Source organism: Hyalella azteca, unplaced genomic scaffold (genome assembly GCF_000764305.2).
Source record: "Hyalella azteca isolate HAZT.00-mixed unplaced genomic scaffold, Hazt_2.0.2 contig12546, whole genome shotgun sequence".
NCBI lineage: Eukaryota > Metazoa > Arthropoda > Malacostraca > Amphipoda > Hyalellidae > Hyalella > Hyalella azteca.
In genome coordinates, this window is record NW_025942502.1 from 13,952 (window position 1) to 26,985 (window position 13,034).

At 39.3% G+C, this 13,034-nt stretch overlaps 1 protein-coding gene across 1 annotated transcript; it reads right to left on the reverse strand.

The window, feature by feature from the left end:
* Nucleotides 1-667: 667 nt before the first annotated feature.
* LOC125178766 lies at nucleotides 668-3,247 on the reverse strand. Its single transcript, XM_047883292.1, has 2 exons — nucleotides 2,517-3,247; nucleotides 668-1,830 (listed from the first exon to the last, which is right to left on the reverse strand). Exons 1-2 carry the CDS (start codon nucleotides 3,090-3,092, stop codon nucleotides 1,318-1,320), a joined length of 1,089 nt encoding a protein of 362 aa, XP_047739248.1. The 5' UTR covers nucleotides 3,093-3,247; the 3' UTR covers nucleotides 668-1,317.
* Nucleotides 3,248-13,034: the final 9,787 nt, after the last annotated feature.

Genomic DNA, 13,034 nt, shown 5'->3' on the forward strand with positions numbered 1-13,034 from the left:
TACCTGGCCTTAAAAATCACTTCACTTTAATACAAATCTGCTATAATTTCTTCGCCTTCGTTTTTCTGCATTAACACTTTTATGATCCTTTGCCAAGCGCTCTAAATTTTAAATTTTTGTTGAACGTGGGCGATTTTTTTTTTTTTTTTTTGGTGGAATGGCCGTTCATTTCCAGGCAAGTTTTCCGTCTTTTTTTGTGCAGCCGTGCAAACTTTTATACTTTTAGTGCCGTTGGTATTATTGGATGAACCAAACACGCGGTTAATATTATTGGATGAACTAAAAACGAATACAGGACTTAGCCATGAAAATAATTCAAAACTCGATAACAACTAGTCGAAATAGACCTTGTAGCCGCTAATTTATTCATGCCCATCGTACAATTAAGAATTATTATTCCTTTGTTGATGCATGTTAATCACGTGAAAAAAGTGAGAGATAATATAATACCAATAATCCTCTATAGAATACGAAGGAACCCTTGACAATGAAGAATTAGAATTAGTCACACAGTAAAAACGAGTGTTCGAGACTCAAGTCACGTTGCGATAGATTTTTTACTCAATAATATTTATGTCGTACTGGGCGTCTAAAATCTTACCAGGATAAGGCTTTGGCATCAGCGAACGTTTATAGGGACCAGACGTAGGTTAAGTAGACAACAAAAATTTAATTATTGTGTATTTTATCCATACATTCCAAACTATTATTAACATTAACATTTGCCACTTAATTAGAACATCAATAACATTCGGTCATTGAAACCAGCGATCGATGACCTCTGGATCGGAACATGAATGATTATGATAACATCAGATTAAAATAATGATATGATAACCACATTAGTAACTTAATCATGAGCTAATACGTCTTTTTAACTCACATCTTTGGAACTATGTCTGATTCTGATAGCCAGCGTCGTAGGTCGATATAACTTAAATTGTATTTATGCTCGATAATGAGAACATCATCGAGAGATGAACTTTTAGCAGGTGTTTCACTCATGGTAACTTTGTACAGAGAAACCGTGTTAATTCATCTCTCGTGTCATTTGGGAAGAATACAATTCAAGAGCTAAACTAAAGCCTCTGTAATCAAAATTAACGTGGGAGAAATAATGATTTTATTAATATAAGCATTCCGGGAGAAATATATACAAACGTTCCGCCGGAGACACACAGATTTCGTGGATTGATAGACCCAGCGAAAAACAATTTTACTTGCTATGTAAGCCCTTGACGGATGTCTGCACCTTTGCACGTATAAAAATATTCTCATCCAACATTAATGGTCCTGTTAGATTTATTTCACTCAGCGTTAAACAAATCTTGTTTCACTCTTCACTTCTTGGTCATCTGATGAAAATCTCTGTACATCAGAGGAGGCTGAGGTACACGCAACAGATGGATCGGGCGGCAGGTGTTTTAGTTTTTCTGTAGTAATGAGACTCTGGAATGTTTCTTGTAGAACTGCTGCGCTCCTAGCAGGTAGCGTTCTCAGTTGGCCAGCAACATGTTGACCGAAAAGATCGTACTCGTCCAATACTTTTTTTGAAGACGACGGTCTTTCCGAAACAATTTTTTGTAACTTCTCAATTGCACTTTCAACTCTGGAATATTTTGAAATGCGTCTTTTCTTCGCAATTGGCGATGCAATTGGTTTCTCAGGCTCCGACGTATCTGTTGCTGTGACTGTACTAACAAAGACTCCAATGTTAACATCATCCGAGTATTGAGTATCTTGTTCTTCACCACTTTCATTGGAGATATCATTTACTTCCTGTTTTATTACAACTTCTTCTTTTTCTTTTTCTTCGTCAGTGCGAGATTCCTGAAACAATGAAAACGAGAAATTTAATAATTATTTTCAAATGTTAAAATCATACTTCTCGTTTTACACAAATACAGAATAGATTTTAAATCGAAGAAAATTTTCTAAGTTATTGCGGCGAATCAAAGAAAAATACAACAATTAAACGTTCGCTTGTAAATTGAGCGAGTCTGCAAAGCCACAAGTTGATTTCTGCATAATATTTTTGTCGTTGACTGAAACCAATTGAAGGTTCATTTATGTTGCGCAATTTGCAACATAAAGTGAATTTTTTACCTTCCTCAAGAAATAGGCTGGTGCAAACCTAAGCCATTACCAAATAGGGTTTTCGAATCCTGTTCGCGAACGAAAATAATTCGTCCATTGCTCAGAACAGTTCTTGAGAGAACAGCCGTCGTTGAGTTGATAAATTATTGTCTCCAGACTAGGACAATTACTTTAGTAATCCTAGTAAAAAGTCTTGATAGCATGACATCAGACTAGATATTCGTCGCATGTCTGAGACAAATTATTCACGTTTCGCTCGATCAGGCAGTTTGAAAAGCCTTTATTTTTTCCCGCACGTTTATTTAGAGTTTAAACGTTTGGTAACGCTGGTAGGTATCATGGTTGAACTAGTATAGTTCAGCCATGGGTAAGCATTGCTTGGCTGGTGTAAATAAAACCTTCGTAACGCTTTGACTCACCGATTTTGGCTGCGACTCCGGAATTACCACAACGCTGTTCAAGAACTGGTCGGCAGTTTTGAACCAAGGGAGCCTCGGCGTGTAGACATCATCAGGAGCAGCTCCGTCTGCTTTAGACGAGATTATCTTAAGAACTTCACACCTGTACGTTGCTTTAATAGCCTTTATTCTTGCCCTCAAAAATGCAATGTCTGGCACCAGTAAACCCTGCCATAGGAGGTCGTCTCTCAGCTTTAACATACAACTTTCACGTTTTGCTTTGTTGGAGTAATGTTCGTGACGTATATTCCAAAGTAGTTCATAGTTTTGGAATATTTCTAAAAATACTCTAATATTATTTGGTCCCCACTTAATGTTTTTCTTGATATTGGCTTCATTCGAGTAAGACATGTCTATTCCCGACACAACAGCACCGCTAAAATCAAATGTTACATCCACAAAAACAACAGCTCTACACCACGCACCTCGGCTGGTATGACCGTACTGGCGGCAACTGCGCTCGGGAGCCGTCCAATAGTGGCCGCCAGTTGCCATGTGACCAGCTTGTGGCGGCTCACCGGTCACTAACTCAGCCATGTCAGCCGTTACTGGCTGCCAATAGAAGTTGTGTGTGGCGGCCACCAATCATGTTAGTCGCCACAGGCCACGTGTTCAACAAGCTAATATCTCGTGTAGATAGAACCCGTCTGTCGAATTTTTGCTCATTTACTCTTCAGATCGCATGATCTGCTAGTTGTAAATGGCTCAGGACTGCCTAAATAGATTCGTTGAAAGATCTAAACATTGAATATATGTGAGTACAGTTATGCTGCAAAATTGACAACGCGACCAGAGAGCCAACAGCAAGTATTCAACATTCATTAAAAAGAAAATATATCTTATGATTAAATTAGTGATCAAACATTAAAAATGAGCGCCACGAGCACACGTCCTTAAGAAATAATTACATGTTAATTAAATAAAAAATGTCTACTGAAAATTTGGAACTTACCTTCACTCAAGAACAATTCTCTTCACAAATAAGTTAGGTTAATGAACTGCCCACGTTAGGAATTATTCGTATCAAAGCTTCCCTGAAATCATCGTTGACATTTCATCATACAAAACTCGAAGAAATTCAACACTCGCAATCTTCACGACTGAGTCTGAAATGAACTATGTTGAACTCAGTACCACTTATATTCATATTCATATCTAGTTATTCAGCACTTATCTCATTCTTATTAACATGTTACACAACTTATGAAAGAGATGTCAGTCCCAGCATCCCATGTTTATGCATCACGATGTATAATTAATACACAGCCAACTATACATGAATTAATACACAGCAAACTATACATGTCCCACTTGCCACTTGTATAACTCGAACGTTGCAGAGAAGAATAGTCAGGTTGTTAACTAACAAGTGACGCGCAACCTACTTCCAAGTACATCACTAAATAATCTAACTGATGTTTAGATGGCAATATAGTTGCTGCAGTAATATTAATATTTAATGTCAATTGTGTTGAACAACAACCACGGAACCTGAGCTGTGATGTCGTCACTGAAATAATAAATAAATGCGCTTATAATGCGTCGGGAGCGCGCATGCTGCAGCATTGTATGCCGATGTAGCATTATCTGCAAATAAGATCTGATGTAAAGTGATGTGAAGTGCACTGCTCCCGACCCCTGAAGTGATGTGAAGTGCAACGTATAGTATAAATTCCAATTTTTATGATAAACATCAATAACAGGAAGCAAACATCCATTATAGAAAATTGGCGTCTAATAAATCCCCTTCATCCGATAAATGATTTTCATCTAATTAATACCCGACACATGATTTACAGAACAAACATTCAATACACATAATTTACTTTCAAACTGTGATAAAAGTTTTATTGCAAATAAACTTTCCCAATAAACGTCTAACATGCGATAAATATCTAGCATGGAATGAGCTTTTAGATAAAATAAACTTCAGCGATACGAGGTCAACATCCAACATAAAATTTCAACGTGAAATAAATGTCTTGAAACTATTATTATCATTCCATTCAAAATTTACGTTCAACATGAGATCAACGTCTATGAAACGAGGTTAACGTTCAATGTACATTAATATAATAAATATAACAACATATACATTAATATAACTTAAAATTGACGCTCAACTTGAGATGAACGCGTATAATAGGAGAGAATTACGCACATCAAATTAACGTCTAACATTAGATAAGCGTCTAATACATGAGATAAATTAGGGACGTCTTGATGTACTAAGACGCTCATGACACGTCAGCCCTGCCAGCGGCTGCGTCTTTTGAGCCACGATGCCGTTAGGAAGTTACATAATTTCCTCAGCTATGTATAAAGTTCGGCCAGTTCAATAATTTAGACTCAATGTTGATGCATATTCAGCAGCTGACATGCAGTCCGATAATCCTTTGTTGATAACCTGATGTTTTTTAATGATCTCTTTCCTTTGGTGTGCTTTCTTCGATGAGGAAGATGAGGAGGATAACTCAATAGAATTCGACATTCAGACCTTAATTAGATGTAGAAATAACCCAGCGTGGCCTTTTGATATTGATGGTGTGGGGGAGGGGCAGTGATGTTAAGTGCGTCTTTTTGTGCCACATCTCATGCCCCACGGTCTGGTCGGTGGCGACTTGGCAACGCTGCACAGAGAGAAGCAGCGACGCTTGGCACATTCTGAACCAGGGGGAAGCCGCAAGACTTGGCACGCAGCGCACCAAGCGAAGCTGGGAGACTTGGCACATTGCAACATAGAGACGTGGCACACAGAAACGTGGCAACGTTGCTCTCTCATTATTGCTCAATGCGCGCTGACACAGAGGACGTAATGTGGCACATTCGCCCTTGCAGCTGCACCTCCCTTAATGCTCTACGTCCATGATAACTATTTCAATATGTTTAAACTATTATTAATATCATACTATCAAGTTTTTCTTCCTGTTTGTGACAAAGAAAAATTATATCATATATTAGTTAGTTCATAATAAGGATTCCTGTGTTGGTTGACGTGGCACATGCGCCGTGCCACATCTCCATGGCTTCCCTGGTCTCTAAGGACGGAATTCGCTCGTCGCTCACCAATCACCTCCCACAAAAACAGGGCCTCAAAAAAATATTCAAGACAGAAAGAGTTAAAAGTTACGTTCCACCACATTCGAGGTAACTTGATTTATGTTCTATATTTTCATTCAGTCTTATCACTCTCATACACTAACATACATGAAGCTCTGCAAGATTCATTGCGACAATCTTTTCCCTGTAATTTTTTTCTTTTTCATAAGTGAATAAGTGAAGCTATTTCTATCTGGCGATGATTTGTTTGACTATTTTTTTGCTGATAGTCTCATATTTTCTAATGATATTTCTCTTGATAGCTTGTGTATCAGCAGCAGCGTCAGCATTGCGAAGAATCTTACAGATAATTCATTTATGATATCTTTCTTGGCAACTGAAAGTAATAATTGAAATGATGATTTGAACAAATGAAATCTTGCAATAGATGAAATTGTCATATTATCGGAGGTTGTGAAGCCACAGCTCTCTTCAACATTTGTATCAACCCATTAAAGAATACGTAACAACGAAGAGTTTATTTTTCAACATAACCTGAATCTCCAGTGAACTGCGATTAAATTCGTTTTTAACTTTAATGAATTTATCCCAGCATGCCAGCTACTCAGGAAGTGTTATGTTAATAACTTCTATCAGTGGAGCTTTTTTTAAAGAAAACTGCATCATTACAAGCATCGATAATCAATAAATCTATCCTATCTGTATCACTGCTGACATCAATTAAATAAGATTAAAAGGTGAAAACTTGAAGACCTCTATTACCATTCGCATTTGTTTTCACCCATCGATTCAAATTTAACTTTTTAAATTTCAATTCTCCTTCACAATAATTTTTTACTGTCCACCATACAAAGCAATAACAAGATTCTTTCACTTCCCAAACTGAGTCTCAGTTCTTTAATTAATCCAAATTTTGTAAACATAAATGCATTTGATTATGAATAATTAATGCAAATTTACAAATCTGTTTTCCGGGGTAATTCCTGCTCGCAAATTACCCTAACTACACTAACATCTTGCGTCAGAAAATGCGTACGCAGCCTTGGGGTGAAACATGCACATCGCGTTCGTTATTTGAATGTGATGTGATTTTATTTTAATGTAATGTGATTTATTCAAATGTGATAACTTGTACATCTTTTACTATCTGAATATAGCAGCCGTTCGACTGATGACGAATATTTTTTACTATGAACCATCATTTAACGGATTACTATAAAAATTCACTCGATTGATAACGTATACGTTATATTCAACGTTACATCGTATACGACCAAATGTACTTTACGATGTTGTTATCACATCTGCGTCTCTGCCCGAGCACGGCGGGCAAGTGGCGCAACGACGCAGGAAATGCGCCGCGTCAAGACGACGCACAAAGACGCGCCGCGTCAAGACGACGCACAAAGACGCGCCGCGTCAAGACGACGCACAAAGACGCGCCGCGTCAAGACGGCGCACAAAGACGCGCCGCGTCAAGACGACGCACAAAGACGCGCCGCGTCAAGACGACGCACAAAGACGCGCCGCGTCAAGACGGCGCACAAAGACGCGCCGCGTCAAGACGGCGCACAAAGACGCGCCGCGTCAAGACGGCGCACAAGGACGCACCAAAGACATGAGTTTATGTGGGGTAGACGGGGGTTGGATGCAGGGTGGATGAGTTTAAAGGAGTTACGTAAGATTTTGTGGGTGTATGAAATCATTAGTAAACGAATGAGTTTCTATGAAATATACATGAGTTATTGAGGGATAGATGCGTCAGTGGCTTCATATTTGAGTAATGCACTCTTCCACCTATTGGTCCCATTGGTCCTATTGGCCCTATATCCCCTGATCCCAGTATACCTGCTCTACGAAGTTGACGTACGAATCCTTCACCCTTCGACGTTCAGTTCTTGATATAGAATAGAATAGAATAGAAGTGTCGGCACTGAAGAAATAGGCCCATGGCCTGTTGCCGATTCTTGAACTTTTCGTGACTTGATTCACAAGGGATCCGGCCTTTGGAACCCGATCTTTCCATAACCGACGATGCTATGAATAAAAAGTTCTTATTAAAGTGTAACCAAGAGCTGAGAAGTTCTCATTGACTTATGAATAATAATAAAGGAACGTTTATTATTTGACGTCGGCACACAGGTTACATTTTCCGTGCAGGTTAAAAATTAAGCTACATATAACCACGCAGGTTACTTGTGACGTCATCATCTCTATTCTGTATACAAACACAAACCAAAATTACACAACCCTATTTAATCCTTGTATCCTGCAGGAGACTGAAACGTACACTTTTATACATTTCCTGAGTACGTACACCCGAGTGTATATGTATACTTTATCTTACGTCGACTACAGAGAATTTTTTCCTGTCATCGAGAGCCAAATGTCACCGGCGCCGCCATCAGCAGCTCCATGTATTGACATGAAAGTTTCCTCTCTGGCCGTAAAATTAAGAAATATCCGCGCTTAAGAATTAATATTCAGAAAAAATATATTTAGTATATACTTTCTGTAATGTGAATATTAATTCTGTTCCATAAATAGTGTAATATCAGAAGAAGACACGATAGTCTAAATGAGGATTGGCAGGCTGTGCTGTCATGCATAGTCTTCTTATTAAATACTCAAGCGAAAAACTAATATTCAAATACTTATTAATACTCAAACAAAGCAATGTGAGAGATAAAATAGGCAAATTTTTTAGCTATGATATAGACCCTGTGACCTTTATTTTTATTGACATCACTTATAAGGAATTAGAATGTTAGCTACACACCCACAGGCGACCCTGAGGTCAAGCTGCACTGCTGGGCACGATGAGCCCACGCATTGAACCCATACAAACTCGAGATCGAAAAAATACGAAAATATCTCTCAGATCATGAAAAAAACGAGATCTTTCATGTAATGGGAATGGGCAGGCAAATTTAAATAGCAAATTAGATTATATTTTTTCGCCAGCATATGATTTATTCTGAACAAACGACCTCGAGACACGTAAATATATAGCTGAGAATCTCACCAGGTGTGGCCTGTACAAAAGGGTTAAGACTATCCCAGTGTGGGGTTTAAAGAACCCCTCAGAGCGGCTCGGTTCTCGGGGCTCAACCATCAGATAATTACCATATAGGGGAAAATTAATTCCCTCTGTTAAAGAGAGAGAGTCAGGGGTTCGAGCTCCTGCAATGGATACAACAGGGAATTGCATACAACTGCATACATCTTGATGAATTCCTATTACCTCTAAAGTGCATTGTAATTCCTATTTTAATTAAAAGGTGCCTTTTAATTTTAACTTAAATGTCTCAAGGCCTGACCGCACATTTGCAACGGAGAAAAAATCATATCAGGCCGAGAAGCTCCTATAAAAGTTGTGACTGTAGAACTCAGTGCCAGGTTCATAACGCTATACGATCAACAAATTCTCAGTTGCAATTCAAAATAAATTAATTGAACAATTCGTGAACACAATAAACTTATGCTTAAAACAGTTGATAACAAAAACTAAATTATATTCGAGCAAAATTAAAGTCTGAATCGATCTCTTGCGCTCCGGTATGCCCGCCCTAAAGCTACGGCCATAGGCCGCTTTTTTTATTATAGTTTAAAAATCGCCGCACCAGCAGCGCTGGTTCAGTAGAAGTGAACCGGTTTTTCTGGTCCATTAGTTGGAGTTTCTAAAATAAGTGCGAGCGTTTGTAAGGCGATAAAAACTAGTATTCGTGTGGCTAATAATCCGCCCTCTGAGCAGGATCCCGACTCGTCGTGTGACAAGCGAACTCTGGTGCAAATTCTGCACAAATTTTTTGTGCAGTTCCAACAAGATGCGAATAGCAGTTTTTCCTTATGAAGACACTTCGAGGTTGGCAAATTTGTTGGCAAAATTATTAAAAAAAGTATCAATAATATAATATATATAATTTAATAAATTAAAATAATTAAAAATGATTAATAATTAAATTATTTATAAAATAATTGCTTCAATGTCTTAAAATGTTTTTGCGATTTAGATTTGCACTTTGATATAACTCGTCTCATTATAGTTTTGGATGATCAACCTCGTCTCATGATGGTTTCATATCATGAATATAACTTCGTTTTGGGGAACAATTGTCAAGACTAAGCACATAAATTGCCTTTTTGAAGGCTTTTATTAATTCGGAATTTAAACTTAACTAATTTTATTAAATTTCAGCCTTTAACTATACTATAATGATGGTTCAACAGACAACTCATTGCGAAAAAACAACCAACATTTATTGCAATAATGCTAAGATACAGTGCACGTATGGTTATACCTTGTATACGCGATATGGTACAGATTACACAATTAAATCTGCATACAAAAAGATTAATATACGACAACTGGCGTCCTGGACACGAAATAAAAGTCAGATTTTTTTTTCTGCGAATGGCTGGCGCTGCTTCGTCAAAATAGGATAAATATGACGTAGGGATATGACGTCAAATAATTAACACTATAACAGTAGCAGTTCAATTCATTCCCTGCTCAGCACAGTACAGTATAAGAATCAGCCTGGAGAACATCAAAGACGTACGATGAATAATGCTTGTCTGAATATTCTCTATAGAACTCAGGCAGATTATAAGCAGGATAAAAAGTGTTCGGTATAGGAGAAGCCTTTCAAACGCAGCGCATTATTTCCTGCTGGACCGAAGACCGGCCAGACGACGCCTCAACGGACCGAAGACCTGCCCGGGGACTATAGTCACCTGACCGAAGACTGGCCAGGGTGACGACTTATCTGGATCGAAGACCGGCCTCGGCATAGGCATACAGGCCCGAAGACCGGGGAGAGCGACATCCCGCCGGACAGAAGACCGGCCGGGCGACATCTCACCGGACCGAAGACCAGTCCGGCGACGACCATCACTCGTCGGGCCGATGCAGGAGCGGCGGAGCGCGCTAACCTCGCCGGCCACCGGAAATAAATTCGCCAAAATATACTTCCTTGGCGACGCAGAAATGCATTCCTGTGCATGCAGGCGACTGTGCAGACGACTGTGCAGGCGACTGTGCAGGCGACTGTGCAGGCGACTGTGCAGGCGACTGTACAGGCGACTGTGCAGGCGACTGTGCAGGCGACTGTGTAGGCGACTGTGCAGGCGACTGTACAGGCGACTGTGTAGGAGACTGTACAGGCGACTGTACAGGCGTGACTGTGTAGGCGACTGTGCAGGCGTGACTGTGTAGGAGACTGTGCAGGCGACTGTACAGGCGACTGTGTAGGAGACTGTACAGGCGACTGTACAGGCGTGACTGTACAGGCGACTGTACAGGCGTGACTGTGTAGGCGACTGTGCAGGCGACTGTGTAGGAGACTGTACAGGCGACTGTACAGGCGTGACTGTGCAGGCGACTGTTCAGAATGTAGAGGTGCTGATGGGTTGGGTGGTAGAGGTGCTGATGGGTTGGGTGGTAGAGGTGCTGATGGGTTGGGTGGTGGGATTAGGTAATCTGAGACCCCTAGAGGGGGTAGGGGGCTTGTGTGGTTTCGTAAGAACGGAAACCCACGAAATTTGAGCGACAAAGAGGAGGGGGGGGGGGCGGACTGGTCTACAAGTTATTTTGTTTTAATCCTTCATCGTTGATGAACCGAGGTGAAAATGTTGGACGCTGTGGCCTGGTCGGCCATACTATAACATTCCGATGAAGTATATAACAATATATGACATGTAACAACATATTAACAATATATAACTACATAACAATATACAACAACATAACATAATATAACTTGGTATAGGTTTGTCTTTCTTCTCTCTTTTGTCTTTCTTATTTCTCACGTTTTTCTTCTCTGTCTTGTCTTTCCTCTCTCTCTCTTGTCTTTCTTCTCTCTCATGTCTTTGTTCTCTCTCTTGTCTTTCTTCTCTCTCATGTTTTTCTTCTCTCTCGCATGTCTTTCTTCTCTGTCATGTTTTTCTTCTCTCTCATGCTTTCTTCTCTCTCATGTTTTTCTTCTCTCTCTTGTCTTTCTTATTTCTCATGTTTTTCTTCTCTCTCTTGTCTTTCTTCTTTCTCATGTTTTTCTTTTCTCTCTTGTCTTTCTTCTTTCTCATGTTTTTCTTCTCTCTCTTGTCTTTCCTCTCTCTCTCTTGTCTTTCTTCTCTGTCATGTTTTTCTTCTCTCTCTTGTCTTTCTTATTTCTCATGTTTTTCTTCTCTCTCATGTTTTTCTTCTCTCTCTTGTCTTTCCTGTCTCTCATGTCTTTGTTCTCTCTCATGTCTTTGTTCTCTCTCATGTCTTTCTTCTTTCTCATGTCTTTCTTCTCTCTCTTGTCTTTCTTCTCTCTCATGTCTTTGTTCTCTCTCTTGTCTTACATGAATTTATTGCATTCAATAATAAAGTACACACAATATTTGGCAATAATATTTCTCCGTTTAATTAAATTTTACGGTAATATTGCTCTGTCTAAATAAATATATTATTGTTGTCGATGTGGAAGTCGGGGATTAGTTAGGACTAATTCTGTCGCTTGTGTTGTGTGGCTGTGTAGCTATGTAGCTGACTAGCTATGTGGCTGTGTGGCGCAGAGCTAGCACACACAGCGTCTGCTGAAGTATCTGAAGTTGTGTAGAATCTCTTTGTTTTCCTGCAAATATCTTGCAGGAAAATTAATGCATTAAAATCATGCAAAGAATTTAATTCAGAAGAACAAATTACGGATAATTATTCATGTCACCCACATGCCACATGGCAAGCTTCTCACCCACATGCCACATGGCCAAAAACTTTAACATTGAAGACTTAAATATTTATTTCTGAACCTATAATAGATCGTATAAACTTTAATGTATCGCCTCAACGATTCTATATTTTTAACAATAAATATCGTCAAAAATAGCGATCGCTTTGTGTGAGATCGTTTATGTACTGAATCGGTTTTCTAGTCTATTTTTCTAAAAAATTCTTGCATGACGATCAAGTCAATGAAAAAACATTGAAAAAGTTAAACGGAGCTTTACTGCTGAATTACTGCGGTAGCTATATTTTTTTATGATTTACACCATCCCACTACGGTGGATCGAAACTCCCGAAAATGTAAAATGAATAAGGTAGCAAACTTCTTATAATTTTTTTTTTTTTGTATTTTCTGCCGTAAAAAATTTAACCGCAAACCGCACATTGAAACAGAAGACGGCAGACCATCTGCAAACCAGACGTGATCCCAGCTGCAGACCAGACATGATCCTGTCTCTTATACACATCTAGATGTGTATAAGAGACAGGTCATATTGTTCCCACTCTTTTCAGGGCTGATAGTTCGGCTGACACGTCATATTGTTCTTGCTCTTTTCAGGGCTGATAGTTCGGCTGACACGTCATATTGTTCTCGCTCTTTTCAGGGCTGATAGTTCGGCTGACACGTCATATTGTTCTCGCTCTTTTCAGGG